We start from the raw sequence: 20,075 nt of genomic DNA on the forward strand, positions 1-20,075 counted from the left end.
TGCCAGTGCGGCGCATGACTAATAAAAGAAAGAAATAAAAAAATAACGTGAGCATCATTATGACCGAGCACAGATAATGTGGGTTTGGTTGTTCCATTTTGTGTCATCGATTACCTTTTATGTTTGTTGGAAGGTTTGGGCCGCCGTTCCTAATGAGGGAGGACCGGTCTATTTCCTGGGACCAGCTCCAGCAGAGCATCCTCAGCAAGCTGTATTACCTGATGATCAACGGCGCTCACGCCCAGGTAGCCGGTTTACACCAGTATTCATGTGACGGTGAACGTGAAAATGTTTTGTTTTGCTTCCACTACTGTATTTTTCTCCCCCGAATGGATGGTAAGCATTTATTTAAAGGGGAGAATTTCACAGTTTTATGCTTCTGTTTGGGTCTCAACTTCTTCTAGAAGTGCTTATCCACTCGATGTTGTTGTTTTTTTGGTGTCTGGAAAGTTATCCAATCCAAAAACCTTCCGATGTTTGAGTCAAATTCGACGGGGAAGCACCGTTCCCTTGGTCAGCTGTAAAATTGCTGCTGGGGAAAAAAACTTTTTGTTGACTTTAATATTCAGAAACCAATTGCTGCATTCTTGTTGGTTGTGCAGGAGGCTCTGCTTCTGCTTTCCAAAGACGTACTCTTGTACAATTGCCCTCTGTGCTTGCAGCCGTTTTCATGTGCGACTGTAAACATTGAGTTTTGGGCGTGGCCAACTCAACGTTTGGATTTAAAGTGACAGGAGGCCCTACAACAGACCTGAAATATCATTGTCACGATTTTGTGCAAAAAATTGTAATCAGCATAAGTTGTGCAGCCTGTAGAGTTATGCTAATCTGTTCAAGGAAGCATAATAGGTCACCATTGAGGAGCAAAAAGTCTTAAAATATTGTCACTTAAAGCAAAGAAGGCAGCAAATGAGGTAAAAAATAAATAAATCTCAAAGCATCAATAAAATAATGTATGGCAGTAATTTAATCAGGATATTAAATATTAAAAGAGGGGGTAAAATAATGATCCATCTATTAAATTGATAGAACCTATATTGAGCGTCCATGTGTGAGTGTGGGTGTGCTGTGAGCGCCGACTGGACTGGGACACGGTTTCCGTCTGCCACATCGGCTGGCGCACCTGTTCCTGAGCGGGTTTATTGGCTCGAGAGAGAGGAAAGCACGTCCGCCCAACGGCGCCGGGTAAACCCGGTGGGAAGGGAAGCGCCAGCCGCAGACGGAGAGAGCCGCCACCGCCGCCGAACGTCTCGCGGTTCTCAGCGGCGCGGCTAAGTAGCCTCAGGTGATTTGTTCCCTGGCCAAGTCACGGTCCGCCGCAGAAACACAAACAGAGACTGGAGCAGAGAATCATGTATAAAGAGTGTTTTTCAATGAATATAATGGTAACGGCATAATAATGCAAGATAGCATTCTCATAGATTAAAAAAACTTTCAATTCTGATGGATATTTAACAGTGGAACTGGAAGACATTTTAACTATCCAAATAAACAGAATTAAGCTAATTTATTTCCATAATTTCAAGTTGTGCGATGCTGGTTAATGGAAACGCAGCTTTTGAAATGCTGTCTTGATTTAACCAAAAACTAAAAGTGAAACACTTTAGGGGGTGTGAATACTCTTTTAACCTATTTTAAATCTAAATTTACAGTTGATGTTGGCTGACATATTAAAGAAAAACTTGGTTGTTATTTCTTCCAAAGGTGGATCAACAAAATATTAATACTTAAAATTATTAAAAAGCTGTGAATAATTGTGCATTCCTTTTCTTTCTTTTTTTTATTTATTTATAAAATTTCAAAACACTCAAAAATCTTGTTTTCCACCTTATCATTACAGGGTAGAACTTTGAGGAGAGACATTAATTTAACCTGATTTAGAATAAGAGTGAAACACAACAGAATGTTGAAGGAGTGGAGCACCGTGTTGAACAGGTGGCCTCCTACCACCTGTATCCTACCACGATGGATTTCTACCCCATTTATTTCACAATATTTATAAAATCACTCTGCATGCATCGTTTTTGGATTTCACACACCTGTGGCCAATTATTTGAGCCAGCCACCAAATATTTCTGATCACACCATCGATCTCTCTTGCACGTTTCTCGACGTTGTTGGCTACGGAGTAGAATGTTGCTTTTGTTCCGACGGAGTGAAATTCAATTAAGCTTCCTGTCAGTCTCTCGACCAAACAACGGGCTGTTTTGTTTCCACTCCTGCTGTCAAGATTGTAAAACCAGAGAGATAATAATGCAAATTCAAACGGAGGCGGCCGTGCCGCTCATGTGGTCAAATCAATTATTTACTTCCCGGGAGATAAGTGGCCCTTTAGATTCATTGTTTGCTCACAGACTCGGTTCCTCCCAACGAAGACGGTTGTGTGTTTTACCGCGAGTGTCTTGGTTTCGGTCGTGTAGCCAAACGGAATCGTAATCGCGCGTGAAGCCAGGTGACGTTTATTAGATGCAGCGCGGATGATGCTGGCCGCGTCTCGCCGTGCCCTCCGAGTCGGAGGAAGAAAAGAAGACACAGATGCAGTGTGTTCGCAAACTCCTTCAGAGATCGTCTTTGTGCCCCTCGCCGTCAGCCGTTTAATTAAAGCCGAGCTCATAAAGCGTAATCAGTTCGCTGGCGCACACCTTCGCCAGCGAGGGAGCGATGCTCAGAGCAGATGTTTGCTCCAAACCTTTCATCTCTACAGGATCTGTGGCTTTTTTTTTTTTTTTTTTTTTTTCCAACACCAAATTATTCTCCCAAGTGGATTTTTAACTCATTTTAGTTTCAGTGATGGTGCAGTTCCCAAAGCATAAATGTGACTTTTTCACAGCCATTTTTTTTAATTACTGTTGCTAACATAATTTAGCATGCTTTATTTTAGCAGTGATATATCACCACAGACATTATTAGAGGGGCAGTATCATGTCTAATTGGCTTTTGTTTTTAGCTTTACATCATGTTGTAATGTCATTCCCTCAATACCTGGAGTGTTGAATTTATTCTTTTACGTTTGTTTGAGAAGTCCTTTAATCTTCCATGGCAACCATTCAGCTGTGCGAAACCTAGCCCTGCCTTCGAGGGCAGCTAATTGCTATTGGCTCCTTCAGACTAGCCAACACCAATTAGCAAACACCTGGTGGAACTGCACATCAGCTGAGCTCATTATAGGAGCTGCTGCTCAGTGCAACGCTGACAAAAACGTTGTTAAAGGGTTAACATGTTGTGATGACTTCCTGAAGGCAGAGTTTCAGAAAGAGCGGGCGCTTCTTAAGGAGACAGAGGCCTTTTTTCATCTGACAGTGCAGTGTGACAGAGAATCGCACCAGCTGAAAATGTAGCAGATGTTGCCATTTTGATTGGTCCAATCAAACCGAGTCTACCAGACTAGTAGGTGTGAAATCACCTTAATCTGAGGTCAGACAATGTCGTGTTTTTCGTCCCATTTTTATCTTTGCTGAAGATTACGAAAGGTTTACCCGAAAGCAAAGGTTCTCTTAAGTAAGATATCAAAGGTGAGGAGTAGAGCAAATGTAAAAGCAATATGACCTTATAATGGTGGTATTACAGAGCAGAAAGCTGAGCTAAAACAGTCTGGTCTGAATTTACAAGATTACATTTTTTTTCCCAAATTTGACCCCATAAAAAAATGTTTGAGCCAGTATTCAGTCTTGATGTTTTTCCTTAAAGTCGGCATTTCATTCAGGGGGAAAACTATTTGCAAATACTCCACAGACGCTAGAAGTTGAAAATATGCTAATCCATCGGGGGAAAATGTTGGGGGAAATGTTGAAGAAAAGCACCTGAACTGTCCAGCTCTATTAAACAAACTGTCTTCTTGGAAACAAAGGGGGAAAATATGGCCAAATATGTAGCTTTTTTAATTGAAATCAACTTATTGGAAATGTTTTATTGGAGAGAGGGCAGTTCAAAGTCACAAAACAGAACCAGAATGGCGCACTTCCCACCGTGTTCCTCTAGCCTCCAGGCCGTCACACACATTGACAAAAAACAAAACGGCTCTTCTTAGCTTGACATCTGGAACCACGAGACAAAATCTCAAATTCACCAGAATAAACAAACTCATTTGAAATAGAATTTTCCTTGGATTCCTGTGTAAAGTTTTCATCCTCCAAACATCCTTCACTGAAACTTCAAAATCAATTTTTCCAGGCCCAAAAGTCAAAAACCAAGGATTTTCTCACACTCCGTCATTTCTCTTGACTGGAGGCATGAGAGGAATTTCACCCGGACGCTGTCCAGATTTTCACACTTAGCGATGGCTTTTAGGTCGGCTTATGCTATTCTGCAACACCTCAGTAGGAAAAAGCAGGTGGAGATGCATTGTAATACAGAGAAAACCTTCGCTGTAACTTAACAACGTACTTAACATATTGACAAGATAAACAGAAACAATAGAAATTTTAATAAATGTAAGCATTTCCCCCTAAATAAATAATCATCTCAGAGCACAATCAACAAACTGTTAACGTGAGTTGTTATAAAGGTGGTATGCATAGTAATTTAAAAGAAATGTCCTTACTAATTGTGGTTGCCATGGGAGGCGAGAGGATTTCTCAAACACGCACGAAAGAATCGAGGCAACACTCCAGGCATGTTGTTGATGAGGGAATAACATTAGAACATGATGTAAAGCTACAGAAAAAAAGTAGATTTTAGATAATACCGCCCCTGTAATGTTTTGGCCTTTGAGATCGACCAGCAAGCTATTGTCAGAACTGAGTTTTCCGTTCTATGAAATTTAAAGTACATGTATTTATATGCCTGACGTGCTTTGGTACAACCTGAGTGATGTTCAAGCAGTTTATGTTAGACGATGTTTAACAATTATTTCATTTTCCCTTAAGGGTTGCATATTCCATTGGGTATCAATATTTCCCAGGAATGGAGAAACAATCCCAGCTGGCAGATACACAGCAGATCTGAGAAGAACAAGAGGAAATCAGTTTCATTATTTTGCAAAGCATGCCTTTATCCCTACATCGTACGCAGATCATAGCGTAATATCTCTGTGCCTCAGAGGGGGAGGAGAGACATTACCACCTTATTTGTGTTTTCATTTTCTATCCTGCTCGCATTTTTCAATCAAACTGAAGAGATTTCGAGACAGCAGGCTGATTGTCTGGAGGCTTATTAATATTTTTGTTGGCAAAACTCTTCTGCCGGAGGACAAAAATAAAACTCCACGATGAAACTTTTTCCTGTAACTTCTAAGATCTCAAAATGTCGGCGGCAGGAAGCCGTCACTGCTTTAACACTCCCAACCCCGTTTTGAAGCGTTTCATTAATTTCAACCTTTGCGCACGGCAAATATGTCCATCTTAAGTACATCCCAGAGTTTAAAAATGTTTGATTTTATGAAAAAAACCCTACATTTCTGCATTAAGTGGTTGCTAAGTCTGCCTGCATATCAGCCTACAACAGAGCTTCTGATCCCAGAAGTCACGTTTTTACAAGCCATGGGGAAAAATTTAAGCTTGACCTAATTTATGCCAGTTTTTTTTTTTTTTTTCCAAAGATTACATTCAACGTCACAAATTTATAGGTCCAAATATTTCATTTATTATCAAACAGAAATTCCTCAGCGTGCTCCATTTTGATATTGTTCCCTACAGTTTGGCTGTTTGAGAAGATTAAAGAAAGTTTTGCCTTTAGTACGAAGGCAAAACGTGTTTCTATATGCATATTTTTTGAAGAGAAGATCTGTGAAGTTATCAGTCATAGTTTCCTTTTGGTTGTAGGAAGACGTCAGCTTGTTTAAGGCTTTCAGCGGTTTCTTCATCCGAATGTCAGCTTCAATGTGGAGCTAGCTTGTTTGAACCTCCAGGTTGCATCTCATTAGCTGGTTTGGTGGCTTAGCTAATTCTACCTGAACAGTTTTCAAACACTTACAACTTATCATTTTCGATTCTGTTGCCCAAGTGATGGAAAATCCAAAAGTTTTGTCCATTGAGGGAGCTAAATTTGATATGTACTAAACTGCTAACATTAGCTAAAGCTGAACATAGGCTAGGATGCTGTCACAGGATGCTGAATCAACGTTATCTTAAAGTTTTAGCTGTTTTTAAAGCGTAGACATTTTAATATTTACTACTATTTACACACAGTTTTCATTTGGAGTTATTTTGAGAAGCTAATGTCAGCTAACGCAAGCGGTTGTCCTCCTACCACTTCCTGTCTTCCACTCTGTCACTTCCTCTAGTAATAATGCTGATGCTTGGAAAAAAGTGTTTCCATATCATTTCACCACTTCCTCCTAGCGCAAAAAACTTTTTATCGAAAAACGTGAGCTTTGTTTCCGTTCATTGTCGTATTTCCAATTTGCGCGACTTTACGGGGAACGAAAACGCAGCGAGAGTTGTCGTAGGAAGCAGAAAAGCAAAGCTTTTTGGTGTGCTGACCGTGTGTTTGTTGTGTTCTTTCAGAATATCAGAGTGCTTTTCAACATCCGCGTGGTGGGAGGATCCACGTTTCACAACTACCTGTCGCCTCAGGACGGACGACCGCTGTACCACCCCGCCGTCGACAGGTGAGAGTTTGAAACCGCACGATGCACCGTAGAGCTGGATGTCCAGACATGCTCCTGCGTTTTGTCCAGCGTGTTGACTCCGTTATCTGCCAGAGCGGATCAGAGCGACATGTAACTTATTAGCAGTGAATCGCTGGGTGTTGATTAGCTCCCTGCTGAATCCGTGCTGCAACGTGTTTCTCAATCCCCTCATGCTGTTGATTTTATTTTTTTTAAACAATTTTCCATAAAACATACATGATCGTGGTGTAGTCTTGTAATATTCTCTTTCCTTTATGTTTCTATTCACTGCGTAATATGCAAAAGATGCTTAATGTTAAAAAGATATATGTGATTTGTCTGTTGATAAGAAATCAAACATTTTCTTTGCATATGAAGTGCTATACATTGTTCAACTGTTCATTAGAAAACGCAGTAAATTTTCTCATATTTACTGAGTTTTCTCTATCAAATCTGAAATAAGTATAGTCTTTTGAACTACTACTACTCTTCCTGTGCTTGTTTAGTCAAAACCAAGACTAAGGTCAAAGGTGAGAGGTAAAAAATTCAATCAAAATTCAGCGCTGCAATGACATGACCAAACTTTTTTTTTTTACCAACTACATGTAATATAATCAGTCTAAAGTGAAATTAGAATATCTTGTCTAATTTGACAAAGTCTCTTCACATCTACCAAACCCCACTGTGACTTTTTGCGTCTCCGCTGCGATTGTGAAATAAGTTTCAGCGTCGCGTCGTTTCTTGCAAATGCAAATTTGATGGCTCACGGTGGCAGAAAGGGAGTTGCTGATTTTTTTGGCGTCATCTTGAAAGAACTTCCATTTGTGCAGCTCAAGAAGAGTTCATTCACCCGCTGAATGGCGCTGATGGGAGCAGAAGCTTTCAGGATCTTTTGAAATGCAAATGCGTCGCACGTGGTATCCTAGAAACCCGTTTGATGACAGCGCCGGAGCCCGAGACGCTGTCCCTGAGTAAACCCAAATAATGTGTTGGGAGAACGGAGAAAAGCACTGGCGATGTTTTAGTCTACTTTGGTCTTTTTCTGCAGCGTTGCCTGCTGTAAAATGTGAATGTTGGAGATGTAATTTATCTTATGTTACTCATGCCAGGGAGTCACTATGGCTACAACTCACCACTAGTAGTGTAAAAGTTTGATCCTGAAACTAGAAAGAGTTTGGCTGAAATGCAGTTAAAAATGAAAAAAATAATATTATTGTGAATTCTTTCTCTTTTATTGTGTATTTATTTTGCGTACACAGTAAATTAGACATATTATGTCATTCGGTTATTTATACTTTTTAGGCTGATTACTTTCTGTTTTGTTGGTCTACGAAATGTTTTTAGTGTATTTCAATCATTAAAAATGAGAATTTACTTTTCATTTGCTACATTTAGCAAAATATATTGGATGTGTGTGACCCAATCTGTTTTTTTTTTTTTTTTTAGTAAAACACGGCTGAATGTTTGTCACAATAAAAGCGGGAAGAAAAAAAAAAGTTTAATACAACAAAAATTCTTTTTATGTTTAAGAAAATTAACATTTTCCAGGGAAAATTTCATCTTAAAAAAGAAAAACTTAAAAAAGAAACTATAACTATTGAAAATATTCAAACGGCCACAAATGAAACTGGCAAAAACAACATGTTGACCAACTTGGTCAAAAACAAACTGCAACAAAACTTTGAAATGGTTCAGAAAGTGAAATTCAGAATTGTAAAAATAACAGAAAATAAATAATAAATTATGACTTCGCTCAGAGCTCAGAGCATAGAATTAGACTGAATAGATCTGCCCTTATGGATCCATAATTCTTTTCCACATTGGGACCGATACAGATATTGATATCGTATCAGAGTATCTCTAGTTGGTGTCAGATGAACTGCTATGATGTCCATCCATTTATCCACGTTCCATCACTTCCTAGTTCTATCTGGAGTCCCAAGACGTTTGCCAACTTTACTGAAACATTAATGAAGAGAAAAACAGGAACTGCTCTGAGTTTCCCAAGTCTTTCGTAGAGCTCAGTTGGTGATATGTGCTGCTGTCACGTTTTCTTTACAGGATGATTTAAGGTTTTCCATCCGGAGATGGACTGACGTTTGTCCGCTCTATTCAGATTGTTGCCTCCACTGACCAGCCGTGCCCACTGCATATTTCAGTGCTTCCAGACTCTTGTCTCGCGCCTTTATTAAACAGCCGTTGCGTCACATAAAACCATGGTGTCTTCACTCTGAATGTAGAGTATCTTCATGGATTATTTACAATTTCCTGCTGTAGCATTCCGGTTTTCTTAATCTGAATTATGTTTTCTGAAAAACAAGTAGTTACTCTGTAACCAATAAAAAAATTTTAAAAAAACTGTCCCCAACTATTTGAGTTTTTAGAGTACTTTCAAACTGAATTGCAACAGAGTTTCTGGTTAAAAAAATAAAACACAAACGGTTCAAAGAAGTAATGCTGCACACAGATGGAATATTGTATTTAAGATGCTGGTTGTGTCGCTGGAAAAGATATATGTGTGAATGTTATGCATAGAGTGGATTTTAAAACCAATCAAGCTTTATTTCTGAAGCACTTTAATACACCCCCCACAGGACCAAAACACTGTATATTAATTAAAAAATGAAAGGAAATAAAACCCTAAAATTATTCTGGGGTTGTAACTACAGAGTCGTTGCATTAAGTCCTCGTCTGTTTGTTTGTTTCTATGTTTTTCAGTGCACGTTAACTGTTGTTTTTAGTAACTCATTGTGCATTTAAATTGGCCCTCGAGGACAAAAAGTTTGAGTTGAATACAAATGTGAAAATCAGACGGATAAAACAGGTGTAGATGCAGCCACGCAATAAAAACATTAACGTGGAAGAAAAAATCAGAGCAGATAGACGAGTTTAAGCTGTAGTGTGTAACTTTTATGTATAAAAAAGTTTTAGTTGTTAAAATTCTCATTATGTTATGAAAGTATCTTGAAAAAAGGAGCTTGGAAAAAGAATCAAACTCCTCCGCCTTCTTCCTGTACTAAATGCAGACATTCACCACTCAGTCAGAAACAACCAATCAGTGCCAGGAGGCGGGTCTCAGTGCTGTCAATCATGCTCATGCTGCAGCAAAACAACATAGCCTGTCACAAATGCTAAGGCTAGTTAGCACAGCCAGAAATGACGGCGGATAAGCGGTTTTCCTGGAACATTAAGTTGCTTCGCTGCTGCTCATTTAGCAGTGCATTCACGAGGATGATTGACAGCACTGAGAGACTCCTCCTGGCTCTGATTGGTTGATTTTTACCTGGAGCAGCGCATTAATTCAGGAGCACAGCAAGAAGGCGTAGAAGATCGATCTTTTCACAGATCGTCTGTCTCATATTAGACTTTTACTACATGATGACAGTTAAATATAGAAAATAATAAAATATTTTCTGTAAAAGTTACATACTGCAGCTTTAAGAGGTCTTTTAAAGACAGATGGAGAAGAAACCATTAAGAGTCGTTCCACATCTTATTTTGTTAAAACCTTTTCAAACATCTGATTCAGTGTTGTCAATCTTAAAACCAGATTAGAAACCCTCTAAAAAAATATTAATTAATTCATTCATTAATTGAAGATAAAGTCACATTTTTCCTAAGGATTTTAGAAAGGAAAGATTGGCATTTTAATGTGCAAAGATGTGTGGGATCTAGCTGTTTTTTGGAGGTAGACTAACTGCATGGTGACAACACCTGAGGACAGACTGATGTTAACAAAGATACCAAGACTAAAATGTCCTAAAGTGGAGAAAAATATTTTAAAAACATCAAAGAAGCAGCAGCAGAACCAGCAGGCTTTTTAAATGAGCAACAATCTTTGGTAAAAACGGACCGAGTCACAGACTCCAAGTGGACAAAAAGTCATTGACATCTGACAGCCCGAGTCCCGTCAGTCAGAATGTGGAAGAAAAGAAACGTCCCTGATAGTTGTCTATTTTTGTCAAATTATTTGTTATTATCATTGTTATTCTTGGCTGAATATGTATTATTTACATTGAGTTCACGGCTAACGGAGGTGACAGATCCCTCTTCTTCTGACATTTTTCAAACTCTTTCCTTGTTTTTATATGTATTCTGGTCCAGAATACAGAGCTGTAACATTACTGACACCTAGTGGTTAGAAAGCGTTAATACATTACAGAGCCTGTCACCAATTCACAAAAAGACCTCAGTGGTTTCAGGTTCCTAATAATTTATTCAGAGGGGGGATTTTTCCCTCCAGGATGGAAAAATGATTAAATAAACAATTCAATAAATCTTGGAATCGTGAACTGAGTGGACAGGTGTGAATTTATTGTGTCTTTTTTTTTCTAATACACAAAACATTTCCACTAATAATAAGTTAAACGTCATAAGCAAGATAGATTTCAACCTGATACTTTTTATAATCTGTTTGTTTTTTTTCTTTTTTCCATTTTGAGAATAAAGTCATAGCATTACAAGAATAAAGTTGATCTTGGATACTGAATCTCAGCCCAACCTGTGTTTTCCTGGAACAAAAGCCAGAAATTTTGTTAGCCACGTTTGATTAGTAGAAGCAATAAAAAGGAAAAAAAACTCTTCATCTGAACTACTTCCTGTGTCCCTTAGGGCCCTGAAGCTGTGCGGTTCTGGAGGACCTCCTCACGTGAAGCTCATCATCGAGTGGGAGCACAGAGTCAAAGATTGGTCAGTGTGTTTTCCTCTGTCCCTCTTTGGCGCCTCGTTGCATCGGTTTGTACGTTTTTCTCTGACGTTTTTCTCTTGTTGTTGTGGTTGTTGCCGGGTGCCAGCCTGTTCGGTAACATTCATGAGGAAGTGGTGAAGGATGGAGACAGCGTACGAAACCTGCAGCAGCAGCACGTCCAGCAGTTCAGCTGCACCTTGGACGAGTGCTTCCAGCTCTACACCAAAGAGGAACAGGTGGAACTGGACTTAAAAGACACTCCACTGCAAAGACACTACATCTTACCAAGTTTTTTTTATCCAGTTCCTAGTGTAAATATTATAGTTCACTGAAAATAAGACATAAGTAACTTTTCAGAAAGATTTAGGAGCTTGTTTTACGTCAACAATTCCTTAATATTGATGAAAAAGTTAGTTTTTCTCATTGGTTGATTATTTCACTTATAACAAGACATTTTTCCGATGTTATACACTTTATGTGTATGTAAAAATTAATCATATGTACATAGCATATACATATGAAACCTAATGTGACCTGTGTTACACTCTCTTGAAAAATATTTTTTTTCCAGGGCAAATATGCTAGCACACTTACAATAATAATACTATTAGTGCTAACTTACAAGTAACTTTTCAGCTTGTTTTAGGTCAATAATTCCTTAATATTGATTATAAATATCTACTAGTTCCACTGGAAATTTTTTTACTTATAAATGGGGAAAATGTCTGTCATAATTGGAAAAAAAATTGCTAGTGGATCTAGTGCTTTATTTTTTAAAATCAATATTAAGGAATTATTGACCCAAACCAAGTCTATATCTTCATGAAAAGTTCTGTGCAAGTTAGTTCTGTTTCATTTAAAATTACATTTCCTCTAGACTTACTTGAGGAAACCTTGAGGAAAACACAGAATCTTGGTAAGATTCTGTGTTTCTGCAGTGTGTTTTTTGTTTTCCTTCCGCTTTACAATCAGACAGTGCCTTGTCTTGGTCTGTCTCCTGAAATAAACATTACATTTTGTGACTTGACGAAATGTGAACGCATTCAGTTGGAATGAGCACGTTTGCCAAGCGTTGTCCTCTTGTGGATTTGCTTCGTCCAACTTGGTGATTTTTGTTTTCTCTCTTCGTCTTTCCGTGCCTCTCCTTCGACCAGCTCGCCCCAGATGACGCCTGGAAGTGCCCGTACTGCAAGCAGCTGCAGCAGGGCATGGTGAAGATGAGTCTGTGGACCCTGCCGGACATCCTCATCCTCCACCTGAAGCGCTTCAGGCAGGTGGGCGAGCGGCGGAACAAGCTCACCACCTTCGTGCATTTCCCCCTGGCGGGACTGGACATGACTCCCCACATGGTGAGCCGCAACAACGGCCCCCACCAGGGCCCCCTTCAGGCGGGCTGGAAGCACTGCAGGCGGCCCGACCTGGCTCCTCCAGACTTCCTGTATGATCTCTACGCCGTCTGCAACCACCACGGAGGGATGCACGGTGGTCACTACACAGGTCTGGACTCCTTCTAGGGCTGAAACGATTAATCATGATTACCTGAGTTTATGTACTCCAGTTGACAATTAATCGATTACTAAATTAGTTTACGATTATTTCAACAGTTAATCATATTAATCACGATTAATGGCAATCCTGATAAATCTGATTAATACCAATGATCATGATTTTCTGTCTTTTTTGAGTTTGTTACTCCAGTTGATTATTAATTGATTACTAAATTACTTTACGATTAATTCAACAGTTAGTCGTATTAATTATGATTAATGGCATTAATTGTATTACTCATGATTAATCCTATTAATCATGAGTAATCATAATCCTATTGATCATGATTAATGATTGATCCTATAAATTATAGGATCAATCAATAATATTATTAATATTATTAATAATAATATTATTAATATTATCCTGTTATTAATATTCCCGTCGCTTTAATTGCAGCCTTTTGTCGAAACTCGGTCGACGGTCAGTGGTACAGTTACGACGACAGCACCGTAGAGCCTGTCCCGGAGGCCGAGGTCTGCACACGAGGAGCCTACATCCTCTTCTACCAGAAAAGAAGCACCATCCCCCCCTGGTCTGCCAGTTCCTCCCTCACTGGTTAGTTCCTCTTCTCAGTGGTTTTGTTGTTTGTCTGTTTGTTTTTTCATATTCTTCTATATATCCAACAAAAAACAAACAATTTGGTGTTTCTGGTCAGGTTCCACCAGTTCATCCACCTCTGACCACTGGCTGGTCCGGCTGAACGGGGGAAGCAGCAGCGGCGGCAGCGTGGTCTCGGGGGTTCCCAGTCCGGCTCTTTTGGAAGCGGGATTTGCTCCGGAGTCTCCTGAGTTGCCGGTGTTTGGAGACGAACCCAACAGAGGAGTAGGAGGAAGTGAGTATTTGTATTAAAAAGAATGAAAACTGCCTGAAGTAATTTATGTTGATGCCGTTTCACTGTTTTCCCGTGTTTAGGTGTCGGATGTGAACTCACCCTAAACCTCAAGCCACATTTGGACCAATTCGGTAGCTTTGGCAGTCCAGCTAAACTCGGAACACTCAGAATAAAATTACCTCATCTGCAACAAATTGTAACAATGCTTACAGTCAGACAGTGCACAAATATTTTTACTCCCTAAACTTTTGTTTGGGATTTTTAGTGGGTTTTTATGTGACTCGCCAACACAAAATAGTGAATTTTATTGAACCGTTCCCTCAATAACGGTTCCTGATTGTTTTGTTTTTTTTGCATTAAAATCACTGATGTTCTTTTGCTACTTTAGAATTTCACAATATTTTCCCCAGTAAATCCATTCAAAGTTCTACATATGGAAGAAACAAAATGAAAGAAAAAATGACAAGCAGATTGGACACAAGCATTTTTATTCTCTAAATAACTTAAATATCTCGATTTTTGTTACTCGCCATGTCAGTGGCAGACTGTGATAAAGTGTAGAAGAAGTAAGAAACACTGCCACCTACAGGTCGGAGTTAGCGGTCACATAAACCCAATGTTTTTGACCGAAATTAGCAATAAACTCTGTCATACATGGGATCTGTTGATAGAGTTGTGGTGTTATTTGAAGGACCAGATTTTAGTTTAAGTATTTTAGAGTGTGTCTTAAGCATCTAAAGACACTTTGACTGGGCCATTCTAAAGCATTTGTAGTTGTCTAATAGTATGCTTTAGACAACTCTCTAACCTCTAACAACTTTGTTTAAGCATTAGCCTATATTTAGCTCATCATCAACTTCAACCAGCATCCACAGAATGTGTATGTAATGTTTCACGGTGATGTGGTCAAGGTGAAGAGCAGTGTTAGCATTCTGCCACACTTAACATTTCGCATGTAGACCCATTTTTATTCCAGTTTTGCACTACTTTGTAGAAGTATATTTCATAAAATCATGGGAATACCTCTGCAAAACTGGACTGTAAGTGGTCAAATAATTTGAATGTATCAGATTTTGGTGAGCGCACACCTGACATTTAATGTGTTTTTCTAGATGGCTCCAATCAGATGATGCGAGGTACCAAGGTTAGGAGCTTAAGCATGAGGTCACCTGCCAAACCCAAGGACGCCCTGAACAAAGTTCTTCCATTGCGTTGGTCTTTTGGGTCCAAAGACCGCATCAAGCACCCGGCACAAGTCCAGCCTGGAGAGCTGGTGGAGTACCTGGAGTCTGGACGCCGGCCCAGATGCACCAAAGACCCCATCATCACACTGGTGGCTACCCCGCCACAGAGGAGAGTCCTTGACGTGGGACAGGACTGCAGCTCGCCCAGCGGCAGCAGTCTCAGTTGTACGGACAGGCTCGGCTGTGACGCTTGTTACTCTCCCAAAATCCCAGAGGGGCAAAGGCGAGCCTGTCTGGAAAGAAACGCAGGCCAAGGATCTGATAACGACGGAAACCTCCGTTCAAGAGATGATGATGGTTCGAGGCAAGGATCTTTATCTAAGAGACTGAGAACTGACCAGGTCAGGACTCTGGACTTATACCTGCAGAGAGGCGGCATTCTGGGTGGCCATATAAGCCACAGCGCTCCTCCGAGCAGAGAGTCTACGCTTAGAAGAACCGCCGTTCAGGCGACCGGCCTCACCAGGGGCCAAAAAGACTTATCACAGGCGATGGAAGGCAGGAGGAACCCAACAGGAGAAGAGGGTCAGAGCCAAGAAAATCTCCTGTCGTTTTTCAAGCCGGTTTTGATGAACAAAGACATTCCTAGGTCCCCAGGCAAGGAGCAAGCGAGACAAATAAATGGCCACGAACATCTGGGAAAACTGGCAAGCAATAATTTAGCCAAGCTGTCGCTGTCCAACGGGACTCTTCCAGCGCCTGGCAGCAGCGTTCCCACCTGCGACGGCCACGGCTGCAAAGCCCAGCTGGTCAATGGAAAAGCAGTGAATCAGGAGCCAGTGGACATCCAGCGGGCTCACAGCTCCAGCAACATCCAGACCAAGCTGGACTTCACATTTCGCAGATGTGCCTCCCTCCAGAGGAACGGGGAGGTGGGGATCCCTCAGGCACACCGTGTCTTGCTGTCGGACAAGCCTGGCTACTCCACGCTACAGCGGACGCGGTACAGCACCACCTCCCTGGGTAGGCAAAGAGGACTCCATGAACGCTGGCAAAGATGTGTGGGACGCCTCGAAGTAGATTCCTATTTAGTATCTCACACAGAGAAGCGAAGAAGAATTCAGTGATTAATCTCAGTAAATCTATTCTGTAGGGGGGCAAAGTTGTTGACACCCCTGCTGTTAATATTGCGGTAGTGGCTAAGCTGGTATGGAGTTCGTCGTGTTGTAGGTGGGTTGAATCCCTGCTACATCCGTCTCTTTATACCGTTGTGACACCGTCTTCGCCCCAGGATAGCTGTGGCTACAATATAGCTCACCACCATCTACATGTCAATTACAAAACTTTGTCGATATTCAGCTAATGTCAAAAAAACACAATTTCACAATTGCCGCGTTTCCGTTAAATAAGAAACGCAACTTAAGTCTCACTTGAATAACAGTGCTATCGCGTTAACAGAGCCATCCTCCTCCTATGACTTCCTGTTGCCTCCTTCGTCTTTTCCGCCAGTAATAACCAACGGTTGTCGATCGCATGACTCGGGCAATGCGAAAAAAGTTTTTCCATTGGAGTTTTTGTGAGATTTTGATATGGCCAAAAAAAACTTTTTATTGAAAAACGTGAGTTTTTTTTTTTTTTCAAAATTGGTACGTTTCCATTAAGTGTATTTATTTTTGAAATTCCAATTTGATTTTAGTATAAAGAAGGGTATGTGACTGACAGGTTCCAAATATGTGTGTAGATGAAATGTTTTTCACCGGCCCGCTGTGTGTGTTAGCAGGATAGATATAGGCCGTCTTTTATCGTATTAGCCATTAGCTTAAAGAGTAAGACCTGTGAGTAACATATTTACTGTAAGGCGTTTTCCACGTCTTTACTAACGGATTTGCCTGCATTTTTTAATTTTTATTGTGACACTTATGAAACTTATGATTTTGTTTGTTTGCTTTTTCCTACACCAGTGCCCATGTGACAGCCAAGAATGACAACAAAAGGACCGCTCACCTGGTTTCCTAGAGAACCGCCCCCTGCTGGAGGCATTGCTTACAGCAAACAACATCTCTATTTTTTTTTTTTTTCCCTTTTTTTAATTCAATCTTTTCATTGTACTGTTTTAGGTTCTTACCTGTGTGTGTCTTAAACTAAATCTATGCAGAGTTTAAAAAAAATCTGAGGGAAATTACTAGTTGTTCTTTTTTTCCCTCCACTCACTCTTTTCTCACGCTGTTTACTGATTTTTTAAAATTATTATTATTTTATTTTTTACTGTCTGTTTGAGTTAATCATCCACATTTGTGAAAATGAGAGCGATTAGTGAATGCTTTACGCTTGAACTTCCACGTGAACTCTCAGGAACGCAGGAAGTTGTTTTTCGATGAGTGCGGTTCATATTGACGTTTAAGAAAGAAATATTTGCTCTACTGACGAGCCGGCTTATTAAAAGGCTACATAAAAGTACTAACACTGGTCTAAAAATTAAAACACTGGACAGAAATAGTTTGCTGTTAGAGAGTCCATTTTTAAAATGATTTATTTATCAAATTAATATATATATATATTATTAATGCACTTCTTAAAATGATTTTATTCTTTTTGTTTTAACAGGCGACTAACCTGTCGGACGGCGTATGGAGGCAGTGGCACATGCTATTTTTTAAGCGTTTGATACATGGAGATGTGGAAATTTACAACATAAGCCGATCTCTTCCTGACTTCTGATGTTTTGTGGACGGATGCAGCGAGAATTTGTATGTTAGAAATGATAATATCGGAAACCAGCAAATGTAAAAGGAAAAACAAAAACTAATCTCGCATTCATCTACCCCCTTTAATTGATATGATGCAACTTTTTCACATTTTGTCACCTTTCATTGGAATTTTATGTGTCGGAGCAACATAAAGTGGTGTCTTCGTTTTAAAGACATTTTAATTTTTTTATTTTTTTTGCCTTCACCTTTTAAAATGTTGCTCTTCCAGAATTATCCCACATGTGACACCAAATAAATGACCCCGATCCTTCTGAAAATAAAGTCTCTTCCCCCCCCACAGCCTGATGCTGCCATCACCTGTATGTCACAGATCTTAAATGACCTGAGCAACTTCTTCCACCTGTTTCCACCTGAGAGCAGCAGTTTTCATGGCTTTTTTTTTTTTTTTTACCATCAAATCCAGAGATCAACTACTTTTCCAAAAGCGGTAAGCTGTAATAGATTTTATATAGGAGTATTAGAGTAAAGATGGCTAAATGTGGATTTAACATTTTTGAAAAATAAGTATAAACCATTTTCTGCCCCACTTCATTTTAGGTTGCTCTCTCAAATAAAATCATTTTTTTTAAAAATGTCTAAAATGTGACACAATGTGGAAAAGTTTCAGGCATGTGAATACTTTTGCGATTTTTGTATAACGTCCCATGAGTTGGTGTGATGATAGGAAAATAAACACACACTCATACAAAACTCATTACAAAGGCTTCCAGCATAATCTCTCCATAAATATGCAAATTGATACGAGTTAGCTGACGGCTAAGAGATTCCCAGACAACCTGCAGAGCAATAAGGGGGAGATTTAATATTCAAACCCAGTTGTAAGGATGAAAATGTGTGAAATGCAGTGAAATCCTGATTGTTTCTTACAAAATCTAAGTATCACGAAGGACTAGATCCAGAAGCGGCCTTTGGAGGAGCTTTTTTTTTTTTCTGTTTGTGATTGAAAGAGGGAATTATTCACACAAATTCGTTCCGTAAAAGCGGGATAATCACGGTTCATCGGATTCTCATAACTTGTTGGGGGGGGGGTCGGTTAAGTAGCTGCATTTGTAATGCACATCGTTCACAATCTTCAGTCATAAATATTCTGTGTCTGTCAGCTTTTTTTTTCTGTCGGGAGTGAAACTCAAAAGGGAATATAACCACGGTTTAGATTAATTTTCAATCTGAGTATTTTTTTTCATTTTGTTTTTGCTATTTGACGTGCTTCCTGAGCTTTCGTTTGCCTCGGAGGAATATTAACGAGCGTATCTGGCTATTTGCGTTGTCGCAACAACGCTTTAGCAACAGTACGAAAAAGGAAGGATGCGATGAGACATTATTTCGGAAATTTGGTTAGATTATATTTTAGTAACTTTTTTGGGGGGGGGGGGAAAAGTCTAAATTTTGTACCCGATTTGTAACTGTGTAATTAAAGTACCAAGACTAAAACTGTATGTTTCACATGACTTCATATGGTCAGAATGTTACATGGAGGAAAGTGGGTTTAAATTTGGACACTGCACACACACTTGTTTGTGTTGGACCGTCCATTATGTGTGCCGTAATGCAAGTTTTAACGATTGCAAATTAAACACAGCCTTTCTCACAAATGTCTTCCGTGTAAGGTGTGATTTGTGATGCATGCTAATGTTTTTAGCGTGAGCATGGAGGTTTATGCAACAAATGTCCCTGTACCGAATGCCTAATAACCAATTTTTCTAACTCTACCCAAAACGATCACAGTTGACAGGAAAAACTAACCCGACATAATCTGTGTATTGCCTGATTTCATCAACAGACACTGCCTATTTTTTCATTTTGCTCACTTTATACAACAGCCGTGGTTTTTCAAACCGGTGGTAAGTTGCCTTTATTTGGACAATTATTTATGGGGTAAGTTCAAATAAACCGTCATGTAGAGTAATGAAGTACCAACAGCCCAAAGGATTCACAAGAAACTTTGTAAAAGAGACGTACAGCAGAGAAACTGAAAGTAAAGCATAAGAATATGTTGGCATAGCAACTTATCCTCCGCTTCAGTCAGAACTTGAATCTGACATCAAATCCACCATAACCATTTTCCAGATCCAAGTTCAAACATCAGTAGCTTCGATATGTTGTTTTGCTAACGGGCTAGGCTAATTTATATTAGCAGCAAACTACTAATCCTACATTTGTCTGCATTTTGTACATTCAAAAATGAGCAAGTAACCTACCCACCGAAGTAGTTAATATTTTACTGTGTGTGTATGTGTGGGCGGGGGGGATGCGTGTGTGTGTGTGTGTGTGTGTGTGTGTGTGTGTGTGTGTGTGTGTGTGTGTGTGTGTGTGTGTGTGTGTGTGTGTGTGTAAAATTCCTATTGAGAATCAAATCCAACAGGACTTTTTTTTTTTTAAGGTTGAGATTGACTGGGGTTTTGTTTTGTAAGTAACATCTATCCAGATTATAACTCCAAATTCGGGTTCCCTTCTGTTGTTTTCCAGTTTTAAACTTGGAAATTTCAACTATATAATATATATATAT

The 20,075-nt window shown here is 39.7% G+C and overlaps 1 protein-coding gene across 1 annotated transcript in view; it reads left to right on the forward strand.

The window, feature by feature from the left end:
* Positions 1-19,161, forward strand: part of usp43b (ubiquitin specific peptidase 43b) — a 77,892-nt gene extending 58,731 nt beyond the window's left edge. Inside the window, exons 8-16 of the mRNA XM_008415457.3 lie at positions 134-245; positions 6,444-6,547; positions 11,159-11,236; positions 11,341-11,470; positions 12,389-12,731; positions 13,182-13,340; positions 13,441-13,617; positions 14,730-15,824; positions 16,763-19,161. Coding sequence (XP_008413679.2) covers positions 134-245; positions 6,444-6,547; positions 11,159-11,236; positions 11,341-11,470; positions 12,389-12,731; positions 13,182-13,340; positions 13,441-13,617; positions 14,730-15,824; positions 16,763-16,773 — 2,209 coding nt within the window. The 3' untranslated portion in view covers positions 16,774-19,161. The remainder of the gene's footprint in view (positions 1-133; positions 246-6,443; positions 6,548-11,158; positions 11,237-11,340; positions 11,471-12,388; positions 12,732-13,181; positions 13,341-13,440; positions 13,618-14,729; positions 15,825-16,762) is intronic.
* The last annotated feature ends 914 nt before the right edge of the window (positions 19,162-20,075 follow it).

Source organism: Poecilia reticulata, chromosome 8, assembly GCF_904066995.2.
Source record: "Poecilia reticulata chromosome 8, P_reticulata-male-v2, whole genome shotgun sequence".
Taxonomy (NCBI): Eukaryota; Metazoa; Chordata; class Actinopteri; order Cyprinodontiformes; family Poeciliidae; genus Poecilia; species Poecilia reticulata.